The 27,558-nt window shown below is 44.0% G+C and overlaps 1 protein-coding gene, 2 long non-coding RNA genes and 1 pseudogene across 4 annotated transcripts in view; 2 read left to right on the forward strand and 2 right to left on the reverse strand.

Annotated features, from left to right (window-relative positions):
* Positions 1-27,558, reverse strand: part of LOC308570432 — a 175,216-nt gene that overhangs the window by 55,760 nt on the left and 91,898 nt on the right. The gene's annotated exons all lie outside the window — the stretch shown is intronic.
* On the forward strand, positions 168-27,033 carry LANCL2 (LanC like glutathione S-transferase 2). Its single transcript, XM_081165184.1, has 9 exons — positions 168-426; positions 7,505-7,622; positions 12,691-12,898; positions 17,075-17,222; positions 18,563-18,709; positions 20,137-20,319; positions 22,362-22,538; positions 24,404-24,476; positions 25,192-27,033. Exons 1-9 carry the CDS (start codon positions 199-201, stop codon positions 25,305-25,307), a joined length of 1,398 nt encoding a protein of 465 aa, XP_081021310.1. The 5' UTR covers positions 168-198; the 3' UTR covers positions 25,308-27,033.
* On the forward strand, positions 793-2,901 carry LOC308569443 (ATP synthase subunit g, mitochondrial pseudogene; annotated as a pseudogene). Its single transcript has 2 exons — positions 793-2,326; positions 2,588-2,901. The product of its transcript is annotated as an ATP synthase subunit g, mitochondrial pseudogene (transcript).
* On the reverse strand, positions 20,858-21,863 carry LOC308570442. The gene is made up of 2 exons (XR_014001188.1): positions 21,783-21,863; positions 20,858-21,750 (listed from the first exon to the last, which is right to left on the reverse strand). It is a non-coding gene; the product is annotated as an uncharacterized lncRNA (long non-coding RNA).

Raw genomic sequence — 27,558 nt, forward strand, 5'->3', positions numbered from 1 at the left:
ATCCGGAGGGGGAGCTTGCGGCCCTCGCCCTCCTTCCGCGGAAGCCGCGCCGGGAGGAGCAGCCATGGCGGGGGGCGCGCCCCTGCCCTGAGACCCCCGCCCGGCCCCACCTGCGGAGCCCCGCTCCCGCCCTCCTCTCTGGCGCCTCCTCCTCCCGCGGGGTCGCGCGCGGGGGCGGCGGGGCGGCGCATCCCCGCGATGGGCGAGGGCATGTCCAAGAGGCTGAAGGTGCAGCTGGGCGGCGAGGCGGAGATGGAGGAGCGGGCCTTCGCCAACCCTTTCCCGGACTTCCAGCCCCACGGGGCCCCCGCCGCCTCCTCGGCCAGCGCCGCCCCGCCCTCGCCCAGCGGCTCCGAGGGGAAGCGCGCCCGCCCGCCCTCGCCCGGCGGCGACGGAGACCCCCCGCTCTTCGACGCCGACGGCAAGGTGAGGCGGGGGGGGGCCCTCGGGGCAACGTCGTCTTCCCTGAAGGCTACGCAAGGGAAACGGCCACGTGTAAATAAAGAGACGGGTCCAGAGTGAAAGCAAAATAATTGCCCGCCTAACCTATTATCATTATTATTATTATTACTATTACTACTATTATTACTATTGCATATTGATTTGCCTCCCCCCCCCGCCCCCAACTCCTCGCCTCGCCTTTCCCCTCCCCCTCCGCGGCTCTTCTGGGCCTCGAAGCCTTTTTCCCTCACGGAAGTGGCGAAGCGTCTGCCGGAGGAAAGTGGCGGAGCTTTTGGGGTCGCCGCGCTCCGTCCTGAGGAGTTTCACGAAAGGCTGCCGAGTTTGTGGGTCTTTCGTGCCCCTTTGGCGGCTGCCCCGTGAGGAAGCGGGCCGGCTTAGTACGGACTTGGGGGGCTGCGCCGCCCTCGCTTCGCCCGCTGCCTCCGCGGGCCTCGGGGGGCTGAGAGGGTCTCCGTGGAAAGCAGTGGCCTCACGCAGAAAACTAGCCCAGCCGCGTCTCTGAATGGAAGCTGGCTTTTTGCATTTTTCTTTTAAATGTGCTGGGGGGGGGGTGTTATTGATTTGCTCTGCTTCGTTCTTGTTTGTACTTTGTGGTTTTTATTCCGTATTTGTATACTGTGAATAGCACTGAGATCTTTGAATGAAGGGCGGTATACAGATTTAATACATAGAAAATAATAAATTTGTATGGAGGAGCATCGTGTCAAGTGAGGCTCTTGCCCACAGCCTGACTTGTATCCACCCAGTCACAGGCTTGTTAAATTTGAGACTCGAAGGAAGAATATGGTGACATGTAGAATTGGGAAGGGTTGCAACAATATGGTAATAAGTATTCATTCTGTAGTATTTCAGGAGCTGGGTGCAAATATAACTGCTCACTCGCTGTGGGACTCCCTACACATGTCTGCTCAGAAGCAATTCCTGCTGGGTTGACAAAGTTAGGCAGGGAGGCTGTTCCTCCACAGTGCTGTGTTTTAGGTTGCGTTTGAACACATGGTGATAGGTAGCATATATGCACCCAATGTGTGTTACGGGTTGGGTTTTTCTGTTATGATTACCAGTGTTAAGAGACTGGGATAGAAAATTATTCACCACTTGGCTCCTGGAACCTGAGTTGCAGGTGCAAAAACAGAATGGCTAATTGCCATGGGGCAATGCAACAGCACTTCATATTCATTTTTTCGAAACTCATGAACTAATACACAATTCATATCAGTAACACCTTGTCACATTTTTAATAGCAATTCTTAATTGGACACCACAAACCTCAACCTCAGCAATAGCGGGCAACCATAAGTATTTATAAATACGTGTATAGATCACTGAAACTATGATCACACGATACTACATGCACACATGCAGTGATGCTGTTGCATCTGGAATAGCTTAGGTGGTAGAACATGAGACTCTTAAACCTCAGGGTTGTGGGTTTGAGCCCCACGTTGGGCAAAAGTTTCCTGCATTCCAGGGCGTTTGACTAGGTGATCCTCGGGGTCCTTCCAACTCTACAATTCTATGATTCTAAGAGGGAGCATTCCTCAATAGAAAGGAAAATGTACAAGATAGCACACACTCTCATTTCACAGAAATCACTTGGAAGTTACCAGCATGGCTTGCCCACTGTTCCTTGTCTCCAGTCTTCCTCCAGCTGCCGTTCACTCTCAGGATGGCACAGGCTGCACAGAAGCTGGTGATGCTGTCACCACCAAAGGGCCCAAGCTCATTTTTGCTGCTACCACTTACTCAAAGCTTCACCTGGCCACATTTTGGTACTATGCTAAAGTTGAATTGGTTCCCCCAACTCCTGCTGAAATTCCTAAGGCTATGGATGGCATGAAAGGATTGCTGACGACCTGGCAATCTGGCCGCTAACCATCAAGGAAGCTGTTACAGATGGGTAGCCGTGTTGGTCTGCCATAGTCAAAATAAAAAAATTCCTTCCTGTAGCACCTTAAAGACCAGCTAAGTTAGTTCTTGGTATAAGCTTTCGTGTGCATGCACACTTCTTCAGATACACCCTGTGTATCTGAAGAAGTGTGCATGCACACGAAAGCTTATACCAAGAACTAACTTAGTTGGTCTTTAAGGTGCTACAGGAAGGAATTTTTTTATTTCATCAAGGAAGCTGTAAGGAACAGCTTGGTGGCTACTGAAGTGGTAATGTGGTTTTACATCTGCGAAATCATAGGCAAATGTGGCCTGGTTGGCTGTAGTGCTTGAAAGTCTTTTTAGTCCTAATTCAGTGTCTTAATACCAAGATGAAATTGTGTTGGTCTCTACAAATATCGTTCAATTTGAGGCAAAATCAGATGATGGTGATGTGAACGGCGACAAGGATTGCTAAATTACTATTCAAATAAACGCTATACAAAGAAAAAAAGTTACCAGCACATTTTGCCCCATAACTTCCTTTCTAGGAAGGCTGAGACGGACTTCTTTTTTAAAAAGAAAGCTCAGAGTCTGGAGCACCTCCCCAGGGTCACTGGTGAAAGCTGTAGCAACCATGGGCATAGCCAGGATTTTTGTTAAGAGGGAGGAGGAGCTTTTTTAAGGAAATCAAAGTTGTTCAGCTCTTCTTGGGAAATCATAGGTAAAAATACCTGTCCCTTGAATAGGACATGGGGGGGGGAGGTTTCTGCTGAGGGGGGAAACCTCAGATAATGGAGTACTTTCAATACCCCAGCTACAGCCATGCAAGCAACCCCTGGAGCATGGGATTGTAGCCAAATAGTTGTGAAAGTGACCTCAGGTGGTGTAAGTTGCTCAAAGCCAGCTAAATTTTCCAGTGGTGCTATATTCTTTCCCCCAAACAATAGCTAAAAGTGCCGCATGTTGGCAACAGGCGGTGCTCTAGAACAGAGGCTCCCAAACTTATTTGGCCTACCAAATAAAAAAGTACTCTGTGTCCCCCTGGAAATATACCTTCTTTAAGCGAACAAGCAGAAAGCTGCAGTGACAAATTTGCATGCTTTTATGTATCTTTATTTTTACCTACATTCTACAACATAGTAAAGAAAGATGTTAAATAAGACACTTTGAAACTTGAAATTACAATTATTAAAATCAACAATGGTAACATTCACATTACACACAGAAAATTAAGATAAAGAAGGATATTAGAATAAAAATTAAGAATAACATTAAAAATAATCATAATGAGAAGGATGAACTTTTAACTTTATGCTTTGTGTAAGCATCATTGCATGTTTCATTGGTGAAGTGCTCCTTAGTGGGTGCAGCACACACATTTTTAAAACCTGTTCTGTGCAAGTCTGGTATATATCAGAAATTTATTTTTTTAAAAAATACTGGTCTCACACACAGGTAAACAAATACCTGCGCAGATCACTGCAGTGAACCTCTGGGTTCTTGAAGTAGTAATATAGTTGGAAGGGACAGCAACACACTGCAAGTACATCCCATCAAGCACTGCCCACGTTGTGGTTGGGAAACACTTGAGAGAGAGAGGCAGTTTGTCTGAAAGTGCTTGTGTGTGCAAAAAAGTGTACAGGGCGAAATAAATTATGTGCTGTGTATGTGCCCATTTATACGCTAGTGTGTACAGGGCCTTAGTCTTTCTCATTTACAGTAAGGAAGAATGTTTTACAAGAAAGACTCTTGCCAACTGTTTCTAGTTCTGGAAGGCTTGCAGAACCTGTAACCTGCCAGCCCAAACACACCTCTGGCCACACCAAGGCCTCTAAACCTCCAGATTATGGCTGCTGCCTTGGGGTTTTTAAACAGACCGCAGTACCTGCTTGGACTCCTTGGTTAGATGACAAATTCTGCAGGTCTTAATCTGAAACTAATTTTGGGGTGGCAGAAGAAAAGAAAAGAAAACTAAATACTTGAAATAACAACTAACCCCCCTAACAACTTCTCGGGTGTAGGTGGGGAAGCTGTTGGGACCCTGGCCTCTTGGCAGGACCTACCACTGTGCTGACACCTTTCCTGAGCCATTTAAATTGTCTCTTGCATGCGGTGTTACTATAGTGGAGCAAAGAAACAGTGCAGCTGCTGCCACCTGTCACTGCACCAGTTGAGGCAACTCAGTGGAGGTCATTTGGGAAAAGGCTCCCTTGAAACTTGTAGCTACCCTTGCCTAGGTTCTTGAAGTTTCTGTTCAAGGTTCAAGTGCTTGGAGTGGTTTTGGAAGGGATATGACGAGCATTTTTGGTCACAGGGAGGTGCGCAGGTTTTTATTGAAGGAGATATTAAAGCTCAATTTTGAATGCTACTGGTGAGCTTAGGAGACACAGAGAGCACCATGCATTTGTCACAGTGCCGTACATTTTGGCTCAGCTGTGAGGCCGTTGCCTATGACAGCCTTTCTCAACCTTGGGTCCCCAGATGTTGTTGGCTTGGCACTCAATCTGTCATTGCCTTACTCCAGCTGCACATAGTTGGATAAGCAAGCCAGTCATCCAATGGCATGCATGAGAAATGCTGCTCTTCCCTGTATCTGAAGCCATTGCTTGACATAATCACATCACTAGAGCAGCACAGGATCATAATGTTTTGACAGCCTCAAATTGAGTCACAATGTTTTGATAGGTGACTGAAGAGCATAATCAAGAGCTGCCTTCAAACCCTGATGATTCCGCCGCCCCTCCAAAAAAACCCCAAACAAGCAACAGAATGGACTTCGCAGACTTAGGTCTAATTAATTAATGAAGTCTAAACCCTAACTAATTGTTTGTATGTGTCCTGTCGTGTTTGCATTGCACACTCCATGTAATTAAGGTTTATTTTAGACTTTGATTCCCTGGAGCCAACTGAAGCCTAATCATATTTAATGGCAAGCATTGCCAGTTAGTGGGAATAGTTAATGAGGGCGTCTTCAGATGATTTAGTGATGTTTGGCTGCTTTGTGGCCACTTGAGACTTGCTTGTAATTCACATTTACGGGAAACGTATTTAGAGTTACCTTTTTGATAAATCACGTGGTGTGGTTTAAATGGCATCATACTTTATGCGTAACAGTTTATAAACTTTCACAACAGGAACTCTTCACTGTCTTGTGGAACATCTTTATGCCATTGATTGGCAGATCAGATAAATAATTTTGTGTATTGTTTCTAGCAGTATTTATTTATGTATTGTGTCTGTGTACAGTACTATCCTTGCGCTGTGAAGTTCAGGCAGTGTTATTTAGGGTTACTCCATCCTATCCATTACAAGCCAGTGGGGTAGATTGAACTGAGAAACAGTAACTGGCTGAAAAGCATCCGTGGTGCTTCATGGCTATGCATGAATTCCTCTTGCAACAGTGACACACTGACTCTCCACTCTGGTGTCATCAGGGCTATCTATTGATGGTCAAAATGGATGAATCCTGCAACTCATTGGTGATGGCCACAAGAATATCCCTGCAGAACTGCATCTAGAGCCATTTCCTTGCAGTTTCCGGAAACAGTTGAAGATAAATTTGTTCTGACAGGCATTCCCAGCTGGAGAAATGGGTCTTTCCCAAAAATGTCCACTTGTTGGGGTTTTATCCTTGTCTTATTTGTGTGTGTTTGTATATGTGTGTTTTGATTATCTTAAGTGTAAATTTAGAAGGTGAATAATAAATCAGTTGTGCTTGTGATGATGACAATAATTCTATTGGTTGCGGAACACATGACTTTTGAACCTGTGCTTTTAAAATTGATGCATTCTTTTTTGGTGTCCTCTCAGTAATGTGTTATATGGAATTACTGTTTTTTTGGTTATGGGTGGGGTTGTTATTTGTTGATTTGCTTGTTTTTATGTGCTGTAACAATAATTTAGGTGTAGCGCATAGAATAGTCCATTTTCTGATAATGGGCTTCTTGATCAGGGAAGCTCTTCCAAAATGGAACATAGTTTGTTCTTTGTCTCTTGAGTCCATAGATGACTTAACAAATATATAGCAGTAGTCTGGCTAGTAAAACTTCTCATGGCTAGAACATCTGTGGGCCAATATTCATCACTGAGACAACTGTACAATGTGAATTAACCTGGTTAATTGTGTTTTGTTAAAAAGAAGGCTTTTAATTTTCCTACATCATTCCATACCTAACTTCCTTATTAGACATCTTGCCAACGTCCACCCTAATGACATAATTATGCAAGTGAAGTTATGATTAGTTCTGTATGAATGAAAATGGGTTCTTTGTGAGCTTCCCCAGTCTTGTGATGGAATTTCATTTCAGTCACTCTTTACTCTTCTTGCTGATTGAATGATCTTCTATTAAAACCTGATATATAACCAAATGAAGCTAGTATTTGGTGAAATTTTAGAACTTGACTCCACACAAACCAGAATATTTCTGCTTGATTTTAATTAATCCGCAGCTGACCCAGCTCACTTGCCTACATCAGTAGCATTTTACAGGCACCTGGCTTACATTTAGGAAGAGCAATGGTTAACAGCTTTGGGGCAGCATGGCCTATGATTGTGTGGAGGCAACTGTGCCTTCCCCTGTTTTCCCAACTGCAGCCCCGTTACCTCCTCATTTTGCAAGAGAGAGGTAAACAATTGGTCCAGGGGACCTGCACTCTCTCTTCACCTCCCCATAACCAAAGTAGACCCAGCACTAGGATGGGTGGAAAGGCTTAAACCTCTGTCCAGTCTGGTACCCTGATGGGGATTTAAATTATTAAATTGCCCTTCCACAATCAAATCATTTCATGAGTGGGGAGTAGGGGCAGATCCGAGGTGGGAGATGGGGGTGGTAGTGGCCACACCCATGCGTGACCTGTAACTACCAGAGGGTTGGCCAGGGCAAATGAGGCTCCCAGGCCAAAAATGGTTGGCCCCACTGCTCTAGAGAAGTTCTCTCTCTATTCTCCCAATAGAAGAAGGGAAATAGGCGCCAGTCAGGATAACTCATAAAGAGGAAGCACATGCATACCTGCATGCACACCATGCTCAGCATCTAGGAAGAGTTGTAGTTTCCTGTAGGTGAGCAAAATAGCTTGAGGTGGCCCTGTTTATGCACAAACGTGTGTTGAACAGCCTTAATTAGCTGTTTAGGATTTTTGTTGGTTTTTAAATGATCTTTCCCCCCCCCTACAGATCTGCCCTTATTTCAGTAAAAGGATCACAACTAAAATTAAGGATCTGCTGCAGCAAATGGAAGAAGGGCTGAAGACTGCAGATCCTCATGACTGCTCTGCATATACTGGCTGGACAGGTGAGGTACCCAAACTTCTTGACAAAGTTCATGGAATTACTTTTGGAGTTGAATTGTTAAGATCCTCACAGATACAACAGCTTACTTAGTGCTGGGTTCTAGGTTCAGGCTTCGTTTCCATTTATATTCCATTGATAAGTATATTCATAACATTTTAGTCTGCTTTTCCATGAAACCACATTCAGAATGTTTGACAGCATTATAGGGCTGGCATATACTCCCACTTTCAACCCAGTTGCTCTCTGGAGGTAGAAAGTGAAGACCATGTTGCTACAGGTTTCTTCCTGCTTACTTTCCCACTTAGAGCCATTAACAATTAGTCAGCCAGGAAAGCTCTTCCTTGGTTACCTAAGAAAACTATTAATCCTGTTTTCCAAATTCTTAAAATAACCCCCCCCCCCCCAATTACTACTGTTTTGAGCATAGCCTGGCCTGCTGCTGTGAAGTGTGTGGTCTGGTCTGGTGCCACTTGTAGTTTTCAATTTACCCAACACTTTCTACAATTATTTGTATGCTTATGGGGGGGTTGAAAGGGTTGACTGGTGGATTGACGCATTTGGATGAGATGATTGGTGGATTGAGCCTTTTAATTAGGCAGTGTGTATGTCACTATTTTGTAATCTAAAGAACAGAATGCTATATTGGGCATAGAATTCAATCTCCTATTAATTCTTGCTTTCATATTTTTATTTTTTGAAAATGCAAGTTTGTAGTCCATATGGCAGCAACATTTTTTTTAATTTATTGAATGTGTTAGTCGCTTTATCTTGCCCAGAGCAACCCAATGTGACTTACAGCCAACCATACAAACAGGCAAAAAATCACATATACAGTGGTGCCTCGCAAGACGAAAAGAATCCGTTCTGTGATTCTCTTCGTCTAGCGGTTTTTTCGTCTTGCGAAGCAAGCCCATTGACGGATTAGCGCTATTAGCGGCTTTTAGCGGCTTATCGGATCAGCTGATAAGCAGCTTAGCGGTTTAGAAAAAGGGGGGAAGGGAAAAAAACCCGCAGGAACTCGCAAGACATTTTCGTCTTGCGAAGCAAGCCCATAGGAGATTCGTTTTGCGAAGCACCTCCAAAACGGAAAACCCTTTCGTCTAGCGGGTATTCCGTCTTGCGAGGCATTTGTCTTGTGGGGCACCACTGTAGATCCATTAAAACCAAGAGGAGAAAGAAATATGTTAAACAAACATGCTGCCCACTTGTAAAGCTAAAGACCTGGTTATAGAGGAAAGTTTTTGCCTGCCAGGCAAACCCTCTCTGGGTAGAGTATGTGGCTACTAAAATCTCAGGAGCTAGATGGTGGTTGAATAAGATGTACAGTGGTCCAGGATTTTGGTGCTCTGCATAGCTCATTATTCCTCCCCATGATGTACAAACTGGAATAAATAACTCAGAATTGTAAAAATAGCCATCATGAAATATGCAAAGTAGATGATGCAGATTTGCTTAATTTGTATAGTTATTCAGGTTGCAGAACACAGCTTTTTTGGGGGGGGGTCAGTGAATTTGTACTGTCTGTGTGCAAAATTTGTTAATTTGCACTAAGTGTACATAGATGTGGATACTTCTTCATTCTAATTCTGTGCTTATGGCATATTGCAATCAAGGTGGACTTCAACTGATACATTCGTTATCCTATTCTATAATAGATGTTTGCACCGCATGCTCCCCAGGTTCCTTCCAGCTTTGTTGCTAAGAAGAATTAAATATGAAAGAGGATTGTTGGCCCACATTCAGTTCTGGAAATGGGAGTTCAGTATTTTTCCTCTTTTCTTCTTAATGGCTCTTGGAAGGATTCAGAATGTTCTGGGCAGATGGTTCTGTAGGAGGAGAAATGACAAAAAGGTGACATTTGTCATTGGTTTGTTTTAAAAACCTAAAAGGTTGTTTTTTTTAATGCCGCCTCTCACTTGCTGTTTCTTTAGAAGCAGAACAGAATTCTGACACTGGGATTGACAGAATTAATTGCTAATTCACAGTAGGGCAATTAAAACAAATCAACCTTCCACTTAAAATAGCAATACAGATGGATGAGTAATATCAGTTCCATGGAGAATGGCTTGGGCTTTATTCAGAAATGCTTAAATACGACAGAAAAATAAGTTTTAGAACTGTTTTTGTGTTTGTTAAATATAAAAACAGCTGTATATGTTTTATTTTTCCCACACATTTTTTCCTGCCTTTCCTTAGAAGAAGCTCATAGTGACATATATGGTTATCCAATATAGTCACAACGATCTTATAAGATTGTATAAGATAAGAGGGAGACTACTCTAGTGAGCTTCATAGCAGAATGAGGATTTGAACCCGTTCCTCTGGTCAAGATCCAACACTCAGGCTCATATCATGCAACCCTCTAATTTAATCCTAAGAAAAAAGTTTTCATTTTCCCCCAGCAGAGATAATGTAATTCAGCAAGATTCAGTATTCACCTCTGCTGCATTTCTTCTATTATACAAGATGCAAAACAATTATTATTGAAGTACAGTGGTACCTTGGTTCCCAAACTTAATCCATCCCAGAAGTCCATTCCAAAACCAAAGCATACCAAAACCAAGGTGTGCTTTCCCATAAAAAGTAATGCAAAATGGATTAATCCATTCCAGCCTTTTAAAAACAAGCCCTAAAACAGTAATTAAACAGGAATTTTACTATCTAACGAGACCATTGATCCATAAAATGAAATCAATAAACAATGTACTTCAGTCACACAATCAATCAGTAGCTGAACTGGGTTCCACACAGTTACAAAAACAAAAAAAAGAGCCACAAAAACGCAAAATAAATAGCAAAAACAGACAGACCTCAGCGTAACACTCAAAACAGAAGTGTGGCACTCAAAATGGAGCACGTTCGGCTTCCAAAAAATGTTCGCAAACCAGAACACTTACTTCCAGGTTTGTAGTTGTTTGAGTACCAAGGCATTTGAGAAGCAGGGTACCACTGTGATCTTCAAAGGGTGAGAAAGAGGGGTGGACATTGAGATTGTTATATAAATCATTCAAAGTTCACAATGTCATACAATATATTTTGCTTATTAGACTCTGTTTTACCAGGCTGGGGGTGAAACGTGGGCAGGGGCAGAAATCCCTCACTGTATCTGTGTCTGGCCCCCTGAACCTTTTCCAGGTTACATCCCTCACTGGCTCTCCTTCACATCCAAAGTGTGTTTGCCTGTCTGGAATCTGTCTTGCTTGAATTCTGATAATGCCTCTTGCTTGTCTAGACTCTAGATGCAGGATGGAGGGGTGGGGCTTATTTCTAGAAGCTAGCCTACTGTGTGGGTGGCGCTGTGGGTTAAACCACAGAGCCTAGGGCTTGCCGATCGGAAGGTCGGCGGTTCGAATCCCCGCGACGGGGTGAGCTCCCATTGCTCGGCCCCTGCTCCTGCCAACCTAGCAGTTCGAAAGCACGTCAAAGTGCAAGTAGATAAATAGGTACCGCTCCAGTGGGAAGGTAAACAGCGTTTCCATGCGCTGCTCTGGTTCGCCAGAAGCGGCTTAGTCATGCTGGCCACATGACCCGTAAACTGTATGCCAGCTCCCTCGGCCAATAAAGCGAGATGAGCGCCGCAACCTCAGAGTCGTCCGCGACTGGACCTAACGGTCAGGGGTCCCTTTACTTAGCCTACTGTATAATTGTAAAATTTACATTGCTGCTCTACCCACTTTTGCCTCTGGCTCCACCAACGACTGGCAAATGGCTCTTGGAAGGTAGACCGGAAGGAAAAATGACTCTGACTAAAAAAGGGAATGATGTATCTCAACCAAGGAAGAGGAGGAAGAGGAGAGGCAAGGAGGGGAGGGGAAGAGCTAAATCAAAGCGCTTGTTCATTCTGCTCCACCTGCTATATTCCAGAATCTGGGGTTGATGGTCAGCCAACCATCGGGGGGGGGGGGTGTTGAAATGCCAGGTCTGGCCAGGAAAAAATATTTTCCATGATTTGATTGTAGATGAGGGAGGAAACTTTGGGTGTATAACTGAGACATGAGCAGATGAGCGCAGTGGTCTGTGCTAACCCAGCTGTGTCTGCCCAGGTGCAGCACCAATTCAGGTCAGAGGAGCAGGTGGTGGTTGGTTGCTATCCATCTCCCTTGCCAGGAGAACAGTCTGCATTCTGTCTGGGTTTGAGGGGTTGTCGGCCTTTGTAGTTGGGATTGACAGAATTGTGATTTGATCAAGTGTATTAGTTGAACACTCTGAACTATTTGATTCATCTAATATATATGATGGTTTTCATGTACCGTATTTTTCGCTCTATAAGACGCACCAGACCACAAGACGCACCTAGCTTTTGGAGGAGGAAAACAAGAAAGAAAATATTCTGAATCTCAGAATCCAGAACAGCAAGAGGGATCACTGTGCAGTGAAAGCAGCAATCCCTCTTGATGTTCTGGCTTCTGGGATAGCTGTGCAGCCTGCATTCGCTCAATAAGACGCACACACATTTCCCCTTACTTTTTAGGAGGGAAAAAGTGAGTCTTATAGAGCAAAAAATACGGTAGTATTTTAACAATTGTGACTCTTGCTGATATCGCTCTGTGATTAGGGGCAGAATACAAAACATAGAAATAAATAAATGGTCAGACCTGGTTGGCACCCTCCCTCCTGACACCCACCTCATTTAAGTTACTTATCTGAATTCAGCGGCACTTGCATCTCACTGCTCAGGATGATCCCATGTGTCTTTAATGGGAGTTATGCAGTATTATTTCATCCCATAATTAAGGTTTGTCTAGTGGCCAGCATAAGTCGGATCAGGTTAGTCTTTCCCTGGTGAATCAAGACCACAAGTAGCAGGCTGTGCTCAAGGTGGGCTGTAGAGGCATCATTTTCTATTTCTCTGGGCTTTGATTTAAGAAGAGAAGGGTGGGAAGAGAAAAGAAGAGGCAAAAAAGGAGAGTGAGACCCATCTTGTACTTGGTTGCTAAAGGTGAGTCCTGGTTTCAAGAAGGTATAAAAAGTCCTGTCGTCATTTTTTTTTAAGGACTATTGTGACACTATGGGTCAGCAAAGGAGAGGGAATAAGTCCATTTAATTTTTCTTCTTTCTGGTGATTCCAGGGATAGCCCTTTTGTACCTTCAGCTGTACCGTGTGACGCAAGAACAAAGTCATCTACTGCGATCCCTGGATTATGTGAAGAGGATCCTACGCAATCTGAATGGAAGAAGGGTTACTTTCCTCTGTGGTGATGCTGGACCCTTGGCAGTGGGAGCAGTGGTGTACCACAAGCTGAAGAATGACACTGAGTCCAAGGAATGTGTGACCAAGTGAGTACCTGAGATGGGCTGGGGACAAATGCTTAGAGATAGGCGAAGCATTCTTCAATGGGTCAGTAACAGCAGAGCAAATCCCCTCCTTGGGAGACCAGACGAAGGAGCTGGAGAGGATTAAGTTGGTTTTTCTTATGGATATCTCAGCCTCCAAAGAAAGACTCTTAATGTGCTGCTGCCAGTTAGCCGCCCTAGCAATATAGCAAATCAGAGAATTAAAATAGTAGCTATCAAACCAGCATAAAAGCATTCCAGGTGTTAAAAGTTTAAAAGCCAAAGGAAATAAAAGGTCTTTGCCTGGTGCTGAAATAATAAATCAGTCTATTCATTCTACAATACTTTTCCTCATCAAGTGTTATTATTATTAGTAGCAGTAGTAGTAAAAGGTAAAGGTAAAGGGACCCCTGACCATTAGGTCCAGTCGTGGCTGACTCTGGGGTTGCGGCGCTCATCTTGCTTTATTTACAGCTTCTGGGTCATGTGGTGAACCAGAACAGCGCACGAAAATGCTGTTTACCTTCCCGCTGGAGCGGTACCTATTTATCTACTTGCACTTTGACATGCTTTCGAACTGCTGGGTTGGCAGGAGCAGGGACCAAGCAACGGGAGCTCACCTCATCGCGGGGATTCAAACCGCTGACTTTCTGATCGGCAAGTCCTAGGCTCTGTGGTTTAACCCACAGCGCCACCCGCATCCCACCTTAGCTATAGTAGAACTCTCTGAAATCAGGAATTGGTGTGAAAATGAGGAATCAGGCAGTAGTGTTTATCCTGATCCCTGATACATCTACAGTTGCAATTGAAATTATTCCACCCCCATTGCAAATCAGGTTTATTATCAAAATTTACGGACTTTTAGCTGTTTGCAATGAGCAAATCAAACAAAAACAATTGAAATAGCTCAGTAAAACGAATGCTTCAGGTGATTCCCCCAAATTCAGCTGTGAACTGCAAGTTATACTGGTTTCTGCAGTCTCACTATTGTTCAACCCCTTCATGGCAAGCATCTTTTTGCACATAGAGCATCCTTTTGCTGCTATGAATAATTTCAGATGCAGCTGTATAGGAGAGAGAAGGGTCACTTTAGTTCGCAGAAGGCAAAGCACCTGCAAAGTAGCAAGTTGCCATGCTAGGGTTATATATAGGGACTCAGTCAGTTCCCTGCAGCTAGGAGAACTTACTACTGGGCAATCAGGCGGAGGATCTTTACAAAAAGAAGATGCCATCTCCACCCCACCCACCCCCGTAGCATGAGAAAGGATCCGTCTTGCTTATTTTGGTTTGGTTTCCTCTGATACTTCCATCCCTAGAAAGAATAACATTTGATCCAGAGGCTTCTGGGATACTTCTCTGCCTTTTTCCTCCCATTTTGGACAAGGCTCTAGTGACCTTTGGCAGGTTATAAACACACAAGTGGTTTCTTTTAGCATTCTTTGCCCTGGCCCTACCTGTTTGCTTTTCCCCAGCATCCCTTGCTGTACCCAGAGCTCTTGGGGGCTCTGCTCTGCCTACAGCCATTGCACTGCAGTTTATATTTAGAAGTTGCATCACTCTCCTCCTAATCCACAGTCTCTGAAAGATTAATCTCTGTCAGGGCTTTTTGATATGACTGTTTGCATTTTAAATGGAACTTCCTTTCCCTGCTGAGAATAAAAGGCAGGGTGCTGCTTTTTTCAGATTTTGTTTCAACCAGGCTGCTTTGTGGAGTGGGAAGCAGAGAATAAAAATGAGATTAAGACTAAGATTCTCGTTTGCTTAATTGAAAATAAATGTCATTGGAAACAGTTGGGCTTACTTCCTAGGAAGCGGCTGCCATCCAGAAAGCAGATCTGCTGGCTATCTCTCTCCTTTTTCTGAGCAGCTCCCTTCCCCCTTCTAGGTTGGTGTATCTTAAGCCACTTTTGAAATGGAAGTGATTTGGAGCAGTTTACACTGTGCCTAAGGGATAGGTGCTGCTAATTTGAAAGACAGATAGATGGCTTCATTTCTACATATTCCTAACTCGATTTACTCTTACCTTGATGACTGAAGGCTGAAATTTGCTTAACAGCATGGGGGCGGGCGGAGTTCATTAATTCCATTTGACGGCCTGGAAATAACCTGTTTCCAGTGCTCAGCGTTAGCTCAGGTAGACAATCTAGGTGCCACATGAGGCCTGAAAACTAGGTTATGGGTGCAATAACAGAATGCCTAGGCGCTGCTTTTTTTTTGTATTACAAGATTACAAAGCTGAAAATGAATGAACTCCAGCTAAAACCTTATCTTCATTTTTCATATGGTCTCATCCTCATCGATATTCTTTTGTGGGCCCCTTCTTCAGTCAAGCTCTGGATTCTCCCTACACCCCCTATATAACTTTCTACCACAACAACTAACACATATTACAGGCCTACACAAGTGATGGAAGAGACACCACTTTGAGTGTACAGTTCGCACTCAAACGTCTTACTTCAGTGCCATCTTGTGGGGCAAGATAGCGCCAAGGTAAGACGTGCCTATCAGAGCTCTGCATATTCCCTTTCACTTACATGACGGGGGGTTGCTTTCCTGGCTCCCCCCACCCCTTTTGTTCTTTTTAAAATTCCTCTTATTGCCCAGTCTCAAATCTTCCATTCTTGGGCAAAGTGATTGAGCGGATGGCTGCGGAACAACTCCAGGCACGCCTGGAGGATGCGGACCATTTAGATCCCTTCCAGTCAGGATTCAGTCCTCACCATAGGACTGAAACTGCCTTGGTCGCGCTGGTTGATGATCTCCGGTGGGGTAGGGACAAAGGTGAGAGCTGTTTCCTAGTTCTGCTGGGTCTCTTAACGGCCTTTGATACCATCGACCATAACATCCTTCTGGACCGTCTAGAGGAGCTGGAGGCACTGTTATACAGTGGTTCCACTCCTTCCTTCTGGGTCATGTCCAGAAAGTGGTGTTCAGACCCCTGGGCTTTCACTTATGGGGTGCCATTGGGTTCTGTCCTCTCCTCCATTAAAACCCTTTCTATAATGTTTGTAGTACTTGGTTTCCACCATGGCATCCTTCCCCCCAACAGCCTTAAAAGCTATGATGAAGGTAGAATTTCACAGATTGGCTGGTTAGAGGACAAGGCAGGCTGTTAGGATATGGTTGTGCTATCTGACTGATGTGTGTGAAGCATTTGAGAAGGCAAAAAGTAGGAAATATGCCACTTCCCCTGGGGGGGCTGTTCACAGAGTTGTCTCAGGATAAGCAGTAGGAATCGCACATGAGTATGTTTAACCCACGTTAAATCATCTTACCACTTCAGATGTTTCTTGAGCTTCACAGTGGTTAAAAGTGATGGGGTCTTTATCTGCTATAGGGTATCGACTGCCGGGTGGGGGCGAGCCTCACTCTCCCCAGCCCTCGCCAGGATGGGGCTTGCCTCCGGGGGTGGGGAGCGCTGAGTGGGGGCGGGGCTTGCAGCCCTCATTGCCCTCACCACCAATGGACAGGAGAGCACTTGCGCCCCGAGTGCGGGTGGGGATTGGAGGAGAGCACTCATGTGCTGAGTGGGGACGGGGCCTAGGTGCAAGACATCATGCCCATACATCTAAAACTGGTTGCAATTGGACCATGGCAAGTTGCAGAACATGCCTAGTCCTTAGGGAGTTTCAAATGCTGCCACTGCTGTATATAGAGAATGAGAGGATAATAGTCGGGAGCAGGTTGGAAGCATGTGTGGTGTTGAGTGGCTAGAGGTTGATCTGCCTCGTTGAATCTTACACAGTTGATTTTTTATTTCACCAGTCCAGATAGGACTGGACAAAAAAAATCTCTTTCAAATATTGGAGAGACACTACTGAACTAGATGAACCAATGGCTTCTTGTGTTCTGGAGGAATTGTTTTGGCCTCTTTCTCAAATTATTTGACCTAGAAAAGCCTAAGTTACCTCAGCTTTAGTTAGCTTTGCAAGCTCACAGTGGTTTTTGCCAGCTCACCTGGCTACATCAACCTGCTGTGTTAGTTGCATGTGACACACTGACAGCCTGCAAAAAAGGAGAGCAGAGTCTTTTCTGTGTACAGAAAGCTTACTTGCCTGATCACCTGGAGGCAGTTCCTATTCACTGTGGCAGCCTATTTACAAGTTTCCCATACTTGGGTGTGATCTGATGAAAGACTAAGAACCCTTCAGTTTCCCCTCCAATTCTTTCTCATTCCAGACTTTTGCAGCTCCAGAGAATGGTCCTTGCCACAGATTCTGACCTTCCAGATGAGCTGCTTTATGGAAGAGCTGGTTACTTGTATGCCTTGCTTTATCTGAATACTGAAATTGGACCCGAGGCTGTGCCACAGTCTGCTATCAAGGAGGTAAGAGAGAAGCGCTGTTTTCCAGGCATTGGCTTTGAACAGAGTTGGTTGTTTGGGAGGAGAGATCACTGGAGGTTCATGGTGCCTTTAGTAATGGTTCCCACCTTTTGCCTGCACTTAGCTATCTCCATACATCTCCCACTTGTTGTTTCAATCTTGCAGAACTGTCTCCTGCCTTCCCAAGCCACTCCCTGCCTTCTTTGGGGCTTTCCACATAATGCTTTTCTAAAAGCCTACATTTTCTTCTTAGTGCTATACAGGCAGTGCTCGATTTGCATGGAGGTTACATTCTGGACCCGCGTGCGTATCAGCAGGGTCCGCATAAGGCCACCCCATTCCGCACCTTTTTGTGACATTTTTGGGTCACTTCTGGGTTTGGCACGATGTGCATGGTTGCAGTCACAAACATGTTGGACACACCTAAAACGGTTGCTGTCTGTACTTGTGCCTGTACTTATCCATGACTAGTGGTCCTATATCCACACTTAATGGAAGCCATTATTGCATAAGCCCTGAAGAAGAAGAAGAAGAAGAAGAAGAAGAAGAAGAAGAAGAAGAAGAAGAAGAGGAGGAGTTTGGATTTGATATCCCGCCTTTCACTCCCCTTCAGGAGTCTCAAAGCGGCTAACATTCTCCTTTCCCTTCCTCCCCCACAACAAACACTCTGTGAGGCGAGTGGGGCTGAGAGACTTCAGAGAAGTGTGACTGGCCCAAGGTCACCCAGCAGCTGCATGTGGAGGAGCGGAGACACGAACCCGGTTCCCCAGATTACGTGACTACCGCTCTTAACCACTACACCACACTGGCTCTCAAGATAACTGAGTGCTCCTGCTTTTCAGTTGTACAGCAGAGCAGGCATGCTTGGTCTCTAATGAAGTAATAGTATTTAAGGGGTAGAAAAAACACACCTCTGACACTTTTGCAAGCAGCTCCCACTAATGCAGTTGCTCCACATGCTGGGGTCCCTTTCACTAGCAATAACACATTGCTTTTTGAAATGTAGTAACAGAAATTCTACCTGGAGGAAGTCTTGAATACCCATTGCAACCTATGCATTCAGTGGCCAGGGAGGATGGGAGTTGTAGTTTAAGAATAGCTGGAGGACCAAAAGTTCTCCACACCTGATTTCTTTCATTTTTTCTGGCTGGAACAAGAAGTTCAGAGTAGTCTCTGAAAAGGTTATTGCAAGACCAATTCCCACTGGTCACATAAAGTAATTTGTGAAATTTTTAGGCTTGCATAACTCCACTGTTACGGCTTTGGCTACAGAGTGTACCGGCCAGATGTGAGATGTTCTCTCAGAATAATGGAATGCCTGTTATTCTATCTGTCTGCATCAGGTGGTGGATTCCATCATTGAATCAGGTAAAAACTTTTCCAGAGAGGAACGAAAGACAGAACGGTGCCCATTATTGTATCAGTGGCACAGAAAACAATATGTTGGTGCAGCCCATGGCATGTCTGGGATCTACTATATGCTTATGCAGGTAATGTTCTTCCATGCATGTGAATAAGTCTTTTATGGCAGCTAACCCAAATCAATTATTTTAATAACCGTGGTGATAGGAGCCAGCTTGGAAAAGGGGGGTGGGGTTGGGTGGGTGGGGAGAGAAGGAGACTCTCCTGAGGGCAACAGTGAAAGAAGGGAACTTGTCTTAAAAAGATAAGAAGCGGCTGCTGGATCAGGCCAGTGGCCCACCTCGTCCTGGATCCTGTTCTCACAGTGGCCAGCAGGCATCAGTTTACACTTATTTACATTGTTTATGTTGAATTGAACTTGCCATTTTATTACCCATTCACTCAGGTTGGAGAGCTTGTTCTGGAGCTCTTCACAATCTCTTCTTGTTTGAATGACCCTGAACAATTTAGCATCGGCAAACTTCACTGCTCACCCCTAATTCTCAATTGTTTTTGAACAAGTTAAATAGCAGAGGTCTCAGTGTTGATCTTTGTGTTGACAGTGGAATTTGCAGTGTTGACAGTGGAATTTGCTGCCAAGGAGTGTGGTGGAGTCTCCTCCTTTGGAGGTCTTTAAGCAGAGGCTTGACAACCATATGTCAGGAGTGCTCTGATGGTGTTTCCTGCTTGGCAGGGGGTTGGACCCTTGTGGCCCTTGTGGTCTATTCCAACTCTATGATTCTATGATTCTATGATCTTTTTTAAATAAAAAATAATATAAGGTGTTGTTAAAGTTTTTTCATAATACAATAAGATAAAAGAAACTAAATAAAAACAAAAACAGAGAAAGAGAAAACACCAAAGGGAAACAAAAAAAGTAGAAAGAATAAGAGAAAAAAAATAGAATTTCCATTTTTTTTCTTTTGTCAGTTTCATAAAAGAAACTATTCAAAATATTCACTCTAGAATATTTTCATGCAACTGATCTACTTTCTGTTAGGCAATATTTCCCCAGTCTTCCTGACCCAGATGTCTCAGATTAATCTATTTTCCTTTTTACACAAAAGTCCAAAAGGCATTCTCTAACTATTGTTTAAATAAATGTCAGCAATAGTTTTTCTCTAATCAACATATCAACTTTCTCTCTGATAACTTTAACAACCATTTCCCATTGTGAGATGTACAAGTTCCCTATCAGTGGGAAAGCTCATGTATCTCTTGGTATGGGACATGCACAAATGGGCATTTCAGAAGACTTAGTGGCAGGGTAAAAAGAGGATGCCTAAGTGAATTGTGTTACTCTCTATTGGCAACTCCTTGTAACATATGATGCCAACTTCTAAGTATATAACAGCCACAGTTGTCTCCCACCTTCACTGCATCCAGTTAAACAAGGGTAAAATAATTTTCCAGATTCATCAATGTGAATGCACATCAGCATGGATTTGTAGTAATATGAAAAAAATTACTGCTTTTTATTTTGAAAAAAATACTGTGTGTTTGTTGTATATTTTAGCCAGTGTGCAATGTGGATCAAGAGACTTTGAGAGAACTGGTGAAACCAAGCATTGACTATGTGCGCCATAAAAAATTTCGATCTGGGAATTATCCATCATCTTTAAGTAATGAGACTGACAGGCTGGTGCACTGGTGCCATGGTTCCCCAGGAGTCATCCACATGCTCATGCAAGCATATAAGGTATGTCCTTGTTTAGCTCAATCTGGAGGCACGGAAGAATGCATACAGTGGTACCTTGGTTCTCAAACTTAGTCCGTTCCGGAAGTCCGTTCCAAAACCAAATTGTTCCAAAACCAAGGTGCACTTTCCCATAGAAAGTAATCCAAAACGGATTACAGTGGTACCTCGGGTTACATACGCTTCAGCTTACAGACTCCACTAACTCAGAAATATTACCTCGGGTTAAGAACTTTGCTTCAGGATGAGAACAGAAATCATGTGGTGGCGGCGCGGCAGCAGCGGGAGGCCCCATTAACTAAAGTGGTGCTTCAGGTTAAGAACGGTTTCAGGTTAAGAACGTACCTCCAGAACGAATTAAGTACGTAACCAGACGTACCACTGTAATCCGTTCCAGACTTTTAAAAACAACCCCTAAAACAGCAATTTAACATGAGTTTTACTATCTAATGAGACCATTGATCCATAGAATGAAAGCAATAATCAATGTACTGTACTATAAAATAAATAAGACCGTATTAAAAAAAAAAAATCTTACCTGCACTGATTATAGTCATTGTTTGGATGGGGGGCTTTTATCCATTTCCACAATCACACAATCATTCAGTAGGAACTGGGTTCCACACAGTCACAAAAACAAATTAACTGAAAAAGCCTCAAAAACACAAAATAAATAGCAAATACAAAAGCGCCAAACTTAATCCGTTCTGGGAGTCTGACTTCCAAAAAGTTCGAAAACCAAGGCACAGCTTCTGATTGGTGCAGGCGCCCTGGAAACAATAACTGACAGCCACATCAGATGTTTGGATTCCGAAAAACATCTGAAAACCGGAATGCTTGCTTCTGGGTTTTCGGTGTTTGCGAACCAAGGTATTACTGTACTTCAAAATTGAAAGTTGAGTTTCCAGGTTTCCAATGGGAACCCATAGTATGGTTGCATGTTGTCTACACTGCTTCTTAAGACAGAATGTCTGTGCTGCATGCATTAAGAAAATTGTTAGTTCTGTAAGTCCAAGGGGATTTCTAAGGAGAAAAAATATTAATAGCAACACAAGGTACTTTCCTGATGCCATATGGCAAACTGCTTTTGAAGTTGTGGAAGTTTCAAAATTACTGTGTTTTTCCATCTATAAGATGTATAAGGACACCCCTCCGATTTTTAGCAACTCAATTTTAAGAAAATGAGCGGAGATGGCCCAAAGTTGTTGAGCTTCTCCCCCCATGCAGCTGCGGGCAGGAAACACTCCCTATATCATTTCCCACGCACAGCGGCATCGGGGGAAGTTGCGCAACCGGCGGGCAGGTGGGCACGCCACTTCTCCCCCCGCCATGCCACTATCCGTGTACTGGATGACCTCAGTTTTTTGACATGATTTTTGAGTCAAAAAACCTCGTCTAATACATGGAAAAATATGGTAGTATGTGGCGTGTCACCTGTTCAAATTTAAAAGTATGTGTTGCTTGACCCTAAGCAGCTCTTAGGATGCTTCTGCTTGCCCAGGAGCCCAGAAACAACATGGCAGGCACCAGCCCTTTTATTAAAAATACAGTGGTGCCCCGCAAGACGAATGCCTCGCAAGACGGAAAACCCGCTAGACGAAAGGGTTTTCCGTTTTTGAGCTGCTTCGCAAGACGAATTTCCCTATGGGCTTGCTTCGCAAGACGAAAATGTCTTGCGAGTGTTCCGATTTTTTTTTGCTTTCCCCCCCTTTTTCTAAGCCTCTAATAGCCTTTTAGCCGCTAAGCCTTTAATAGCCGCTAATAGCGCTAATCCGCTAATAGGGTTGCAAGACGAACAAACCGCTAGACGAAGAGACTTGCGGAACGGATTATTTTCGTCTTGCGAGGCACCACTGTAGTCAGTTTCCAACAGCCTGCTGAAACAAAAAGGTCTTTATTTGCTGGCTGAAGGACAAGGAGGGAGCCAGACCAGCTTCTCTAGGGAGGGAGGTTCAAAGTTTGCGAGCAGCCACCAAGAAGGCCGTCATTAAAAATAGTATTTTTAGTTCATTGCTGTGGCTAAACTTGTGTTCACATTTCTGCAGGTTTTCAAAGAGGATAAATATTTGAAGGACGCAATAGAATGTAGTGATGTCATTTGGCAGAGAGGATTGTTGAGGAAAGGCTATGGCATCTGCCACGGGACAGCTGGGAATGGCTACTCCTTCTTATCCCTCTATCATCTCACTCAGGATAAAAAGTACCTCTATCGAGCTTGCAAGGTATGCCTTAATTTTATTTTCTGATGCACATACTGGGTGATACTCAATGCTAGTTATACTTAGAGAAAACCCATTGATTTCACTGGACCTGCTCCAGCGTAAGACTTAGTTCAGGAGCATCTGACAGGGTGCCCTCCAGAAGGTCAGAGATTGTGAGCCTTGTAGTCCAGGAAACATTTAGAAAGCACCATGTTGGCTTCTCTTGATACACTGTGCAATCTTAGACATGTGTATGAGTTCAGCGGGACTTACTCCCAGGTAAGTGGAGTTAGGATTGTAGCCTTAATTGGATAATACTCATAACTCTATTCTTCTTTCTGTGTTCTTGATTATTTATGACTGAAAGAAGGTGTTGTTTAAATACTGCAAAAGAAGAGGAACTTTCAAATTATTCTCAGTCCTTTCTTTTTCTTTTTCTTAAGAAAAAAGGTGCTGGTACGCAACATGAAGTTGTTATATCATGTGCCACACTTTTAACATTTTTTTTTAAAAGGTGCTGGTACAGCATACCCTTGAGTACCCTCAGAAAAAAGCACTGATTCTTAACAACAACAGCATAATTTAGTTTAGGGTCTCAAAATTATACTGAGAACTGTTTAAAGAATAAGCTGGGTCCCCAGCAGAATTATCGGCAATCTAACAGAAAAAAGCAGAAAGAACAAGAGAAGGGACTCGGGAACAAAGACAGTGTCCACGTAACTCACGTTACATAAAGCAAGTGGGGCCTCAAACGAAATGTTTCAAGGTGGGGCATCCCATTTAGGGTTCCAGCCGTGCTTTTTCCCATTTACTTTGGCATTTTATGCCAAAACTGAACAAGTTTGCTTCTCAGTGACCTATGATTGTTGATGGGGGTTTTATTTTCTAAGGACGTTCTGTTTTTCTGAAAATTCTGACACACACACACACCCACACACACACACACACACACACACACACACACCGGTTTGCTGATACCTCCCTTTTGTGCATGGATGCTGCCATTCTGTTTGCATCAGTAGGCAGGCTTGAGTTTGCTGTTACGGGAGAGTTATGAGATAGGGTAGTGAAGCTGACTTCCAGGGTTGAGGCGGTCTCTGCCCAGATTCATGGAAAAACCCCATCCCTGGACCAAGACCTAGTGGCTGTTAAGTGGAGGAGCCATCCGTGAGGTGGGTTTTGTTGGAGCAGTGACAGCACTTCTGTAGAAAGCCGGGAAAATGTTGTTGCTACCAATGTGACACAGCCTCTTGAACAAAGATGGTGAATACATTAGTTGCTAAGGGATTTGTTTACCCTCTTTATCCAAAGCACCATTTGTGCATCTGCAGCAGCACAACCAGACACCTTCACCTGCCCCAGCTGCAACAAAACATTTCTCTTCCGTATCGGTTTGACTCCACCCCCCACCCCACCCCGGTGCACTCCTCCATTATCTCTCAAGACAAGAAGGGACAAGAAGCTGCTTCAACATTAAGCACAGACATTTATTTACAAGACAAGCTACTTCAGGAAAGGGCTGCTGGTGGGATTTATTCCGTGCTCAGGGCTACTGAGTGCACTATGCTCCCTTCTAATGTAAGCACATGACTTACATTGCTACTTAGTAGATAATATCTCTTCCTTTCACTGTGACCAATGAGAGAGAGGGGGGGGTCAGTTCTTTGTAAACCTTAATCACTGCAGATTGGATTTTGGATAATCTGCACTTGCAATTTCCTGAAATTTCATCAGAAACTTTATTAGGGCTGAAGTTAGTTTTCTTAATCAACTGACTTCTTGCACACCACAGTATTTCATATCTATTGGATAGACATCTTTATTTATTTTGGTTTTCAATATTTTAGTCATTATTTCTTCATCCCTATTTGCTTCATTTCCTCCAGTTTGCAGAGTGGTGTCTGGATTATGGTGCACACGGCTGTCGTATTCCTGACCGACCCTATTCACTGTTTGAAGGCAAGACATTTTTTATTGTTGAATTCTGTATTCAGTAACATGTATATTATAAAATTGTTATATGATTGACTTCAAAGCTACATGGTTTAGTTGGGCTGTAAAGTCACTTAAGCTGATATTGGCCTGGTTCATTTGCCAAGCCAATCCGTCTCTGAGCGCATGAGCCTGTGGACGCCAGGAAAGGAAATGGTTCTGCCGCTGTGTTAAGTCAGGGTTTGGCTTAGTGTGCCATCTGAACCTGGGCTTGTGCTTTAGCTCTCCTAGACAAGCCATGAACAGTAATCCATAGGGCAAACCCTGATTAGACCTTGTGGTTAGCAGGGAGCACATACATGAGCTGAACCACAAAGTTCAGACAACATGCTACGCCACCACTAAAAGCCAGCCTCTTCCCCATTTCCTGGAGCTCACATCCCCTGTGGCAGCCTTCTGAGAGTAGATGCCAGTAGTGCGTCTTGTAGCAGATACCCTGGCAGCTGTGCTCAGAGGCCAACCATAAAGTGTGCCAGGTGCAATCCCTTTGGAGGCACTGTGAAAGTAATAAACAGGCAGATCCTGCCTTCCCTTATGGACTGGTAACTTCTGTTTTATGTGTATTTAATATGCAAGGCTGTTCCAGGGGATCCCTTGCAGCTCTCTCAGGATAAGATCATGGCCCAAGGATCCAGGCTTTCTGTCTTTGTGCTTTTTTGAATTTGGGATTTGTCCACTTCAGGTATGGCAGGAGCTATCCACTTCCTCTCCGACATAATTGACCCCCAGAACTCCCGCTTCCCAGCATTTGAACTCGGCCCTCAAAGGAAAGAAAGCAAAGAGGAGCAGAACAGCTAAATGGAAACTGGAGATAATGCCCAAAGCAACATGACTGCTTAGTGCCTCAAGTGAAACTGAACCAACATTGGGAGTCTGGAGGAAAAACTCTTTCTCGCCTGTTCTCCAAAGAACCACGCTTGTCGTTACTGCATGAGCGAGAGAATTCCACATTTCAATGTTTCATTCTAAGAGATGCCTTGAGCTGTGGCAGTGATCAGGCTTAAGTTCATTGGGACTCTTGCTTTTTCAGTTTTCACAGTTGTCCTTCCAGGTCTTTCTGGGTGTGTTTGCATGTTCCTTGGTGTTGTCCGTAACTGTAAAGTTTTTTCCGTTCATTGTGAAGCTGAAAACTGGTCAGTGACATCTTGTCCTGCTTGTTTTTCTGTGCATGGCTGTAATGACAGCACACACCTCTCCACCGCTGAAACAGGACCTCACATTTGGAACACTCTGCCTATTAGCTACCATGAATGAATGAGGGAGGCAAGCCCAGCCAAATGCACAGCTTGGTTGACCCTTTTCTGGACTCACAACTTCAGTCATTGAACATTCCTTCCACCCCACCCCAAGACATCAAGAGCATGGTCCAGTCAGAGTTAAGAACCTTTTAAAAAAATAAATCTCCTATTGATTTTCTTGAAGAGGTTAACCGTATGATTAAAATTCTGCCATTGAAATCAGTTACCCGGCGTCTGGCCAAATTATTCCCCAAATCTATCTCCCCCTGCCCACCATGGGGACTTTTTAAGGCTTTCAATATACCTAAAGTGAATCACGAATGTTGCACTGGTTTCCATGGGAAAAAATTAAACAAGTACTACACTCTACTGTCGAGATGTGTGGGGCTGGATTGTGCCTCCAAGAGTGAAGCTCACTTCAAATTAAATAGGTGAGCATTACATCTTCTGTGCCTCCGACCCTTGAAATAAGTCCACAATGCACATTTTCAAAAGTACTTCTATGAGATTTTCAGATTTGAAAACTCTCTTAAGTGCTTTCTGAAATACAAGATCCTTTCAATGTAGGGAGGAGGCCATAGACATGTCCTAAGTACCCCACATATTTCCACCAATTTTGTAGAGGAACATCATCCCTTCAGTTCTTGTGGACCATGGAAAGTTTTCTGACAAAACTAGGCAGAGCCACACAAAAGCAGTATTGGGTTCAGCCCCACAGTTTAGGGAAGGACTCTGGGAAATGAAATGGCTTACTACTGCTGTTGAAGTTTCTGAGAAGGGGCCAAGGTATCCAGTTTTAATTAATAGTAAGACTGTCAATCTCCCTGCTAGGTGACATAGACAGTCCCATTTTTGTTGCTTCACCCTCTGAAAGGTTGCTTTGTTGTTGTTCCTCTGTCTGAAGAGCTACATAGTGAATGTGTCACTCAGGCCCTGAGTCACAACTTTGTTTTGTTTACATTTTGCTCTTCCACATCTTCTAAAAGAAATTTTTGACAATTTGCATTGCTGGGTGTACTTTTTATATGAGAGAAATTTGGCTTCTTGAATAGCTTCCAGTCACCGTTGCTGAGAAGTGAACCCCACTTCCTAGATAGGATGTTTAAAGGTTGTTGTATCACATTGTTCTGAGTTTTGTTGCACTGCTTTATTCTAACAGAAAAAGGACAGCCTCTCAACATAAATGAGAGTGTTTTGGAAGAAGGGGTCGTGGATTAGGGGAAAAGTCAGTTATCACAATGTTTTGCTGTTAAAGTTGTTTTCAAAAAAATAAATTTAGCAAAATACAGATGTGTTCTGAACAAATTTTTCTTACCTACCTGCCTATGTGCTCTGACAACAGACAGCATTAGTTGAAACTACATGTTACACATGACATAGGTCTACTACTAGTGCCACCAAAACTGGCAGCACTGCGCAAGCTCCACTCCATCCACTGGGATTTCTTACAATGTTATGTGGCATCATCACACTTGAGTTTATCACCACTTTCATGGCTGGCAAAGACATGGAAACTTCCAACATGATGATATTGTAGTGCAACGTATGAGATTTACCGTATTTTTCGCTCCATAAGACGCACTTTTTTCCTCTTAAAATCTAAGGGGAAATGTCTGTGTGTCTTATGGAGTGAATGTGTGGTCCCTGGTGCTGGGGGGGTAACCCAGGCTTCCCTCGCCAGCGCCGACAAGCTCTGGGAACAGCGGGAAGACTGCGCAGCCTTCCTGCTGCTCCCCGAAAGGAACCCGAAGCCTCCAGAGCACAGCGGGAACTCCCGGATTGCCTTCACTGAAGCCTGGAGAGCGAGAGGG

The sequence above is a fragment of the Podarcis bocagei genome (genome assembly GCF_964188305.1).
Source record: "Podarcis bocagei genome assembly, chromosome: 12".
Taxonomy (NCBI): domain Eukaryota; kingdom Metazoa; phylum Chordata; class Lepidosauria; order Squamata; family Lacertidae; genus Podarcis; species Podarcis bocagei.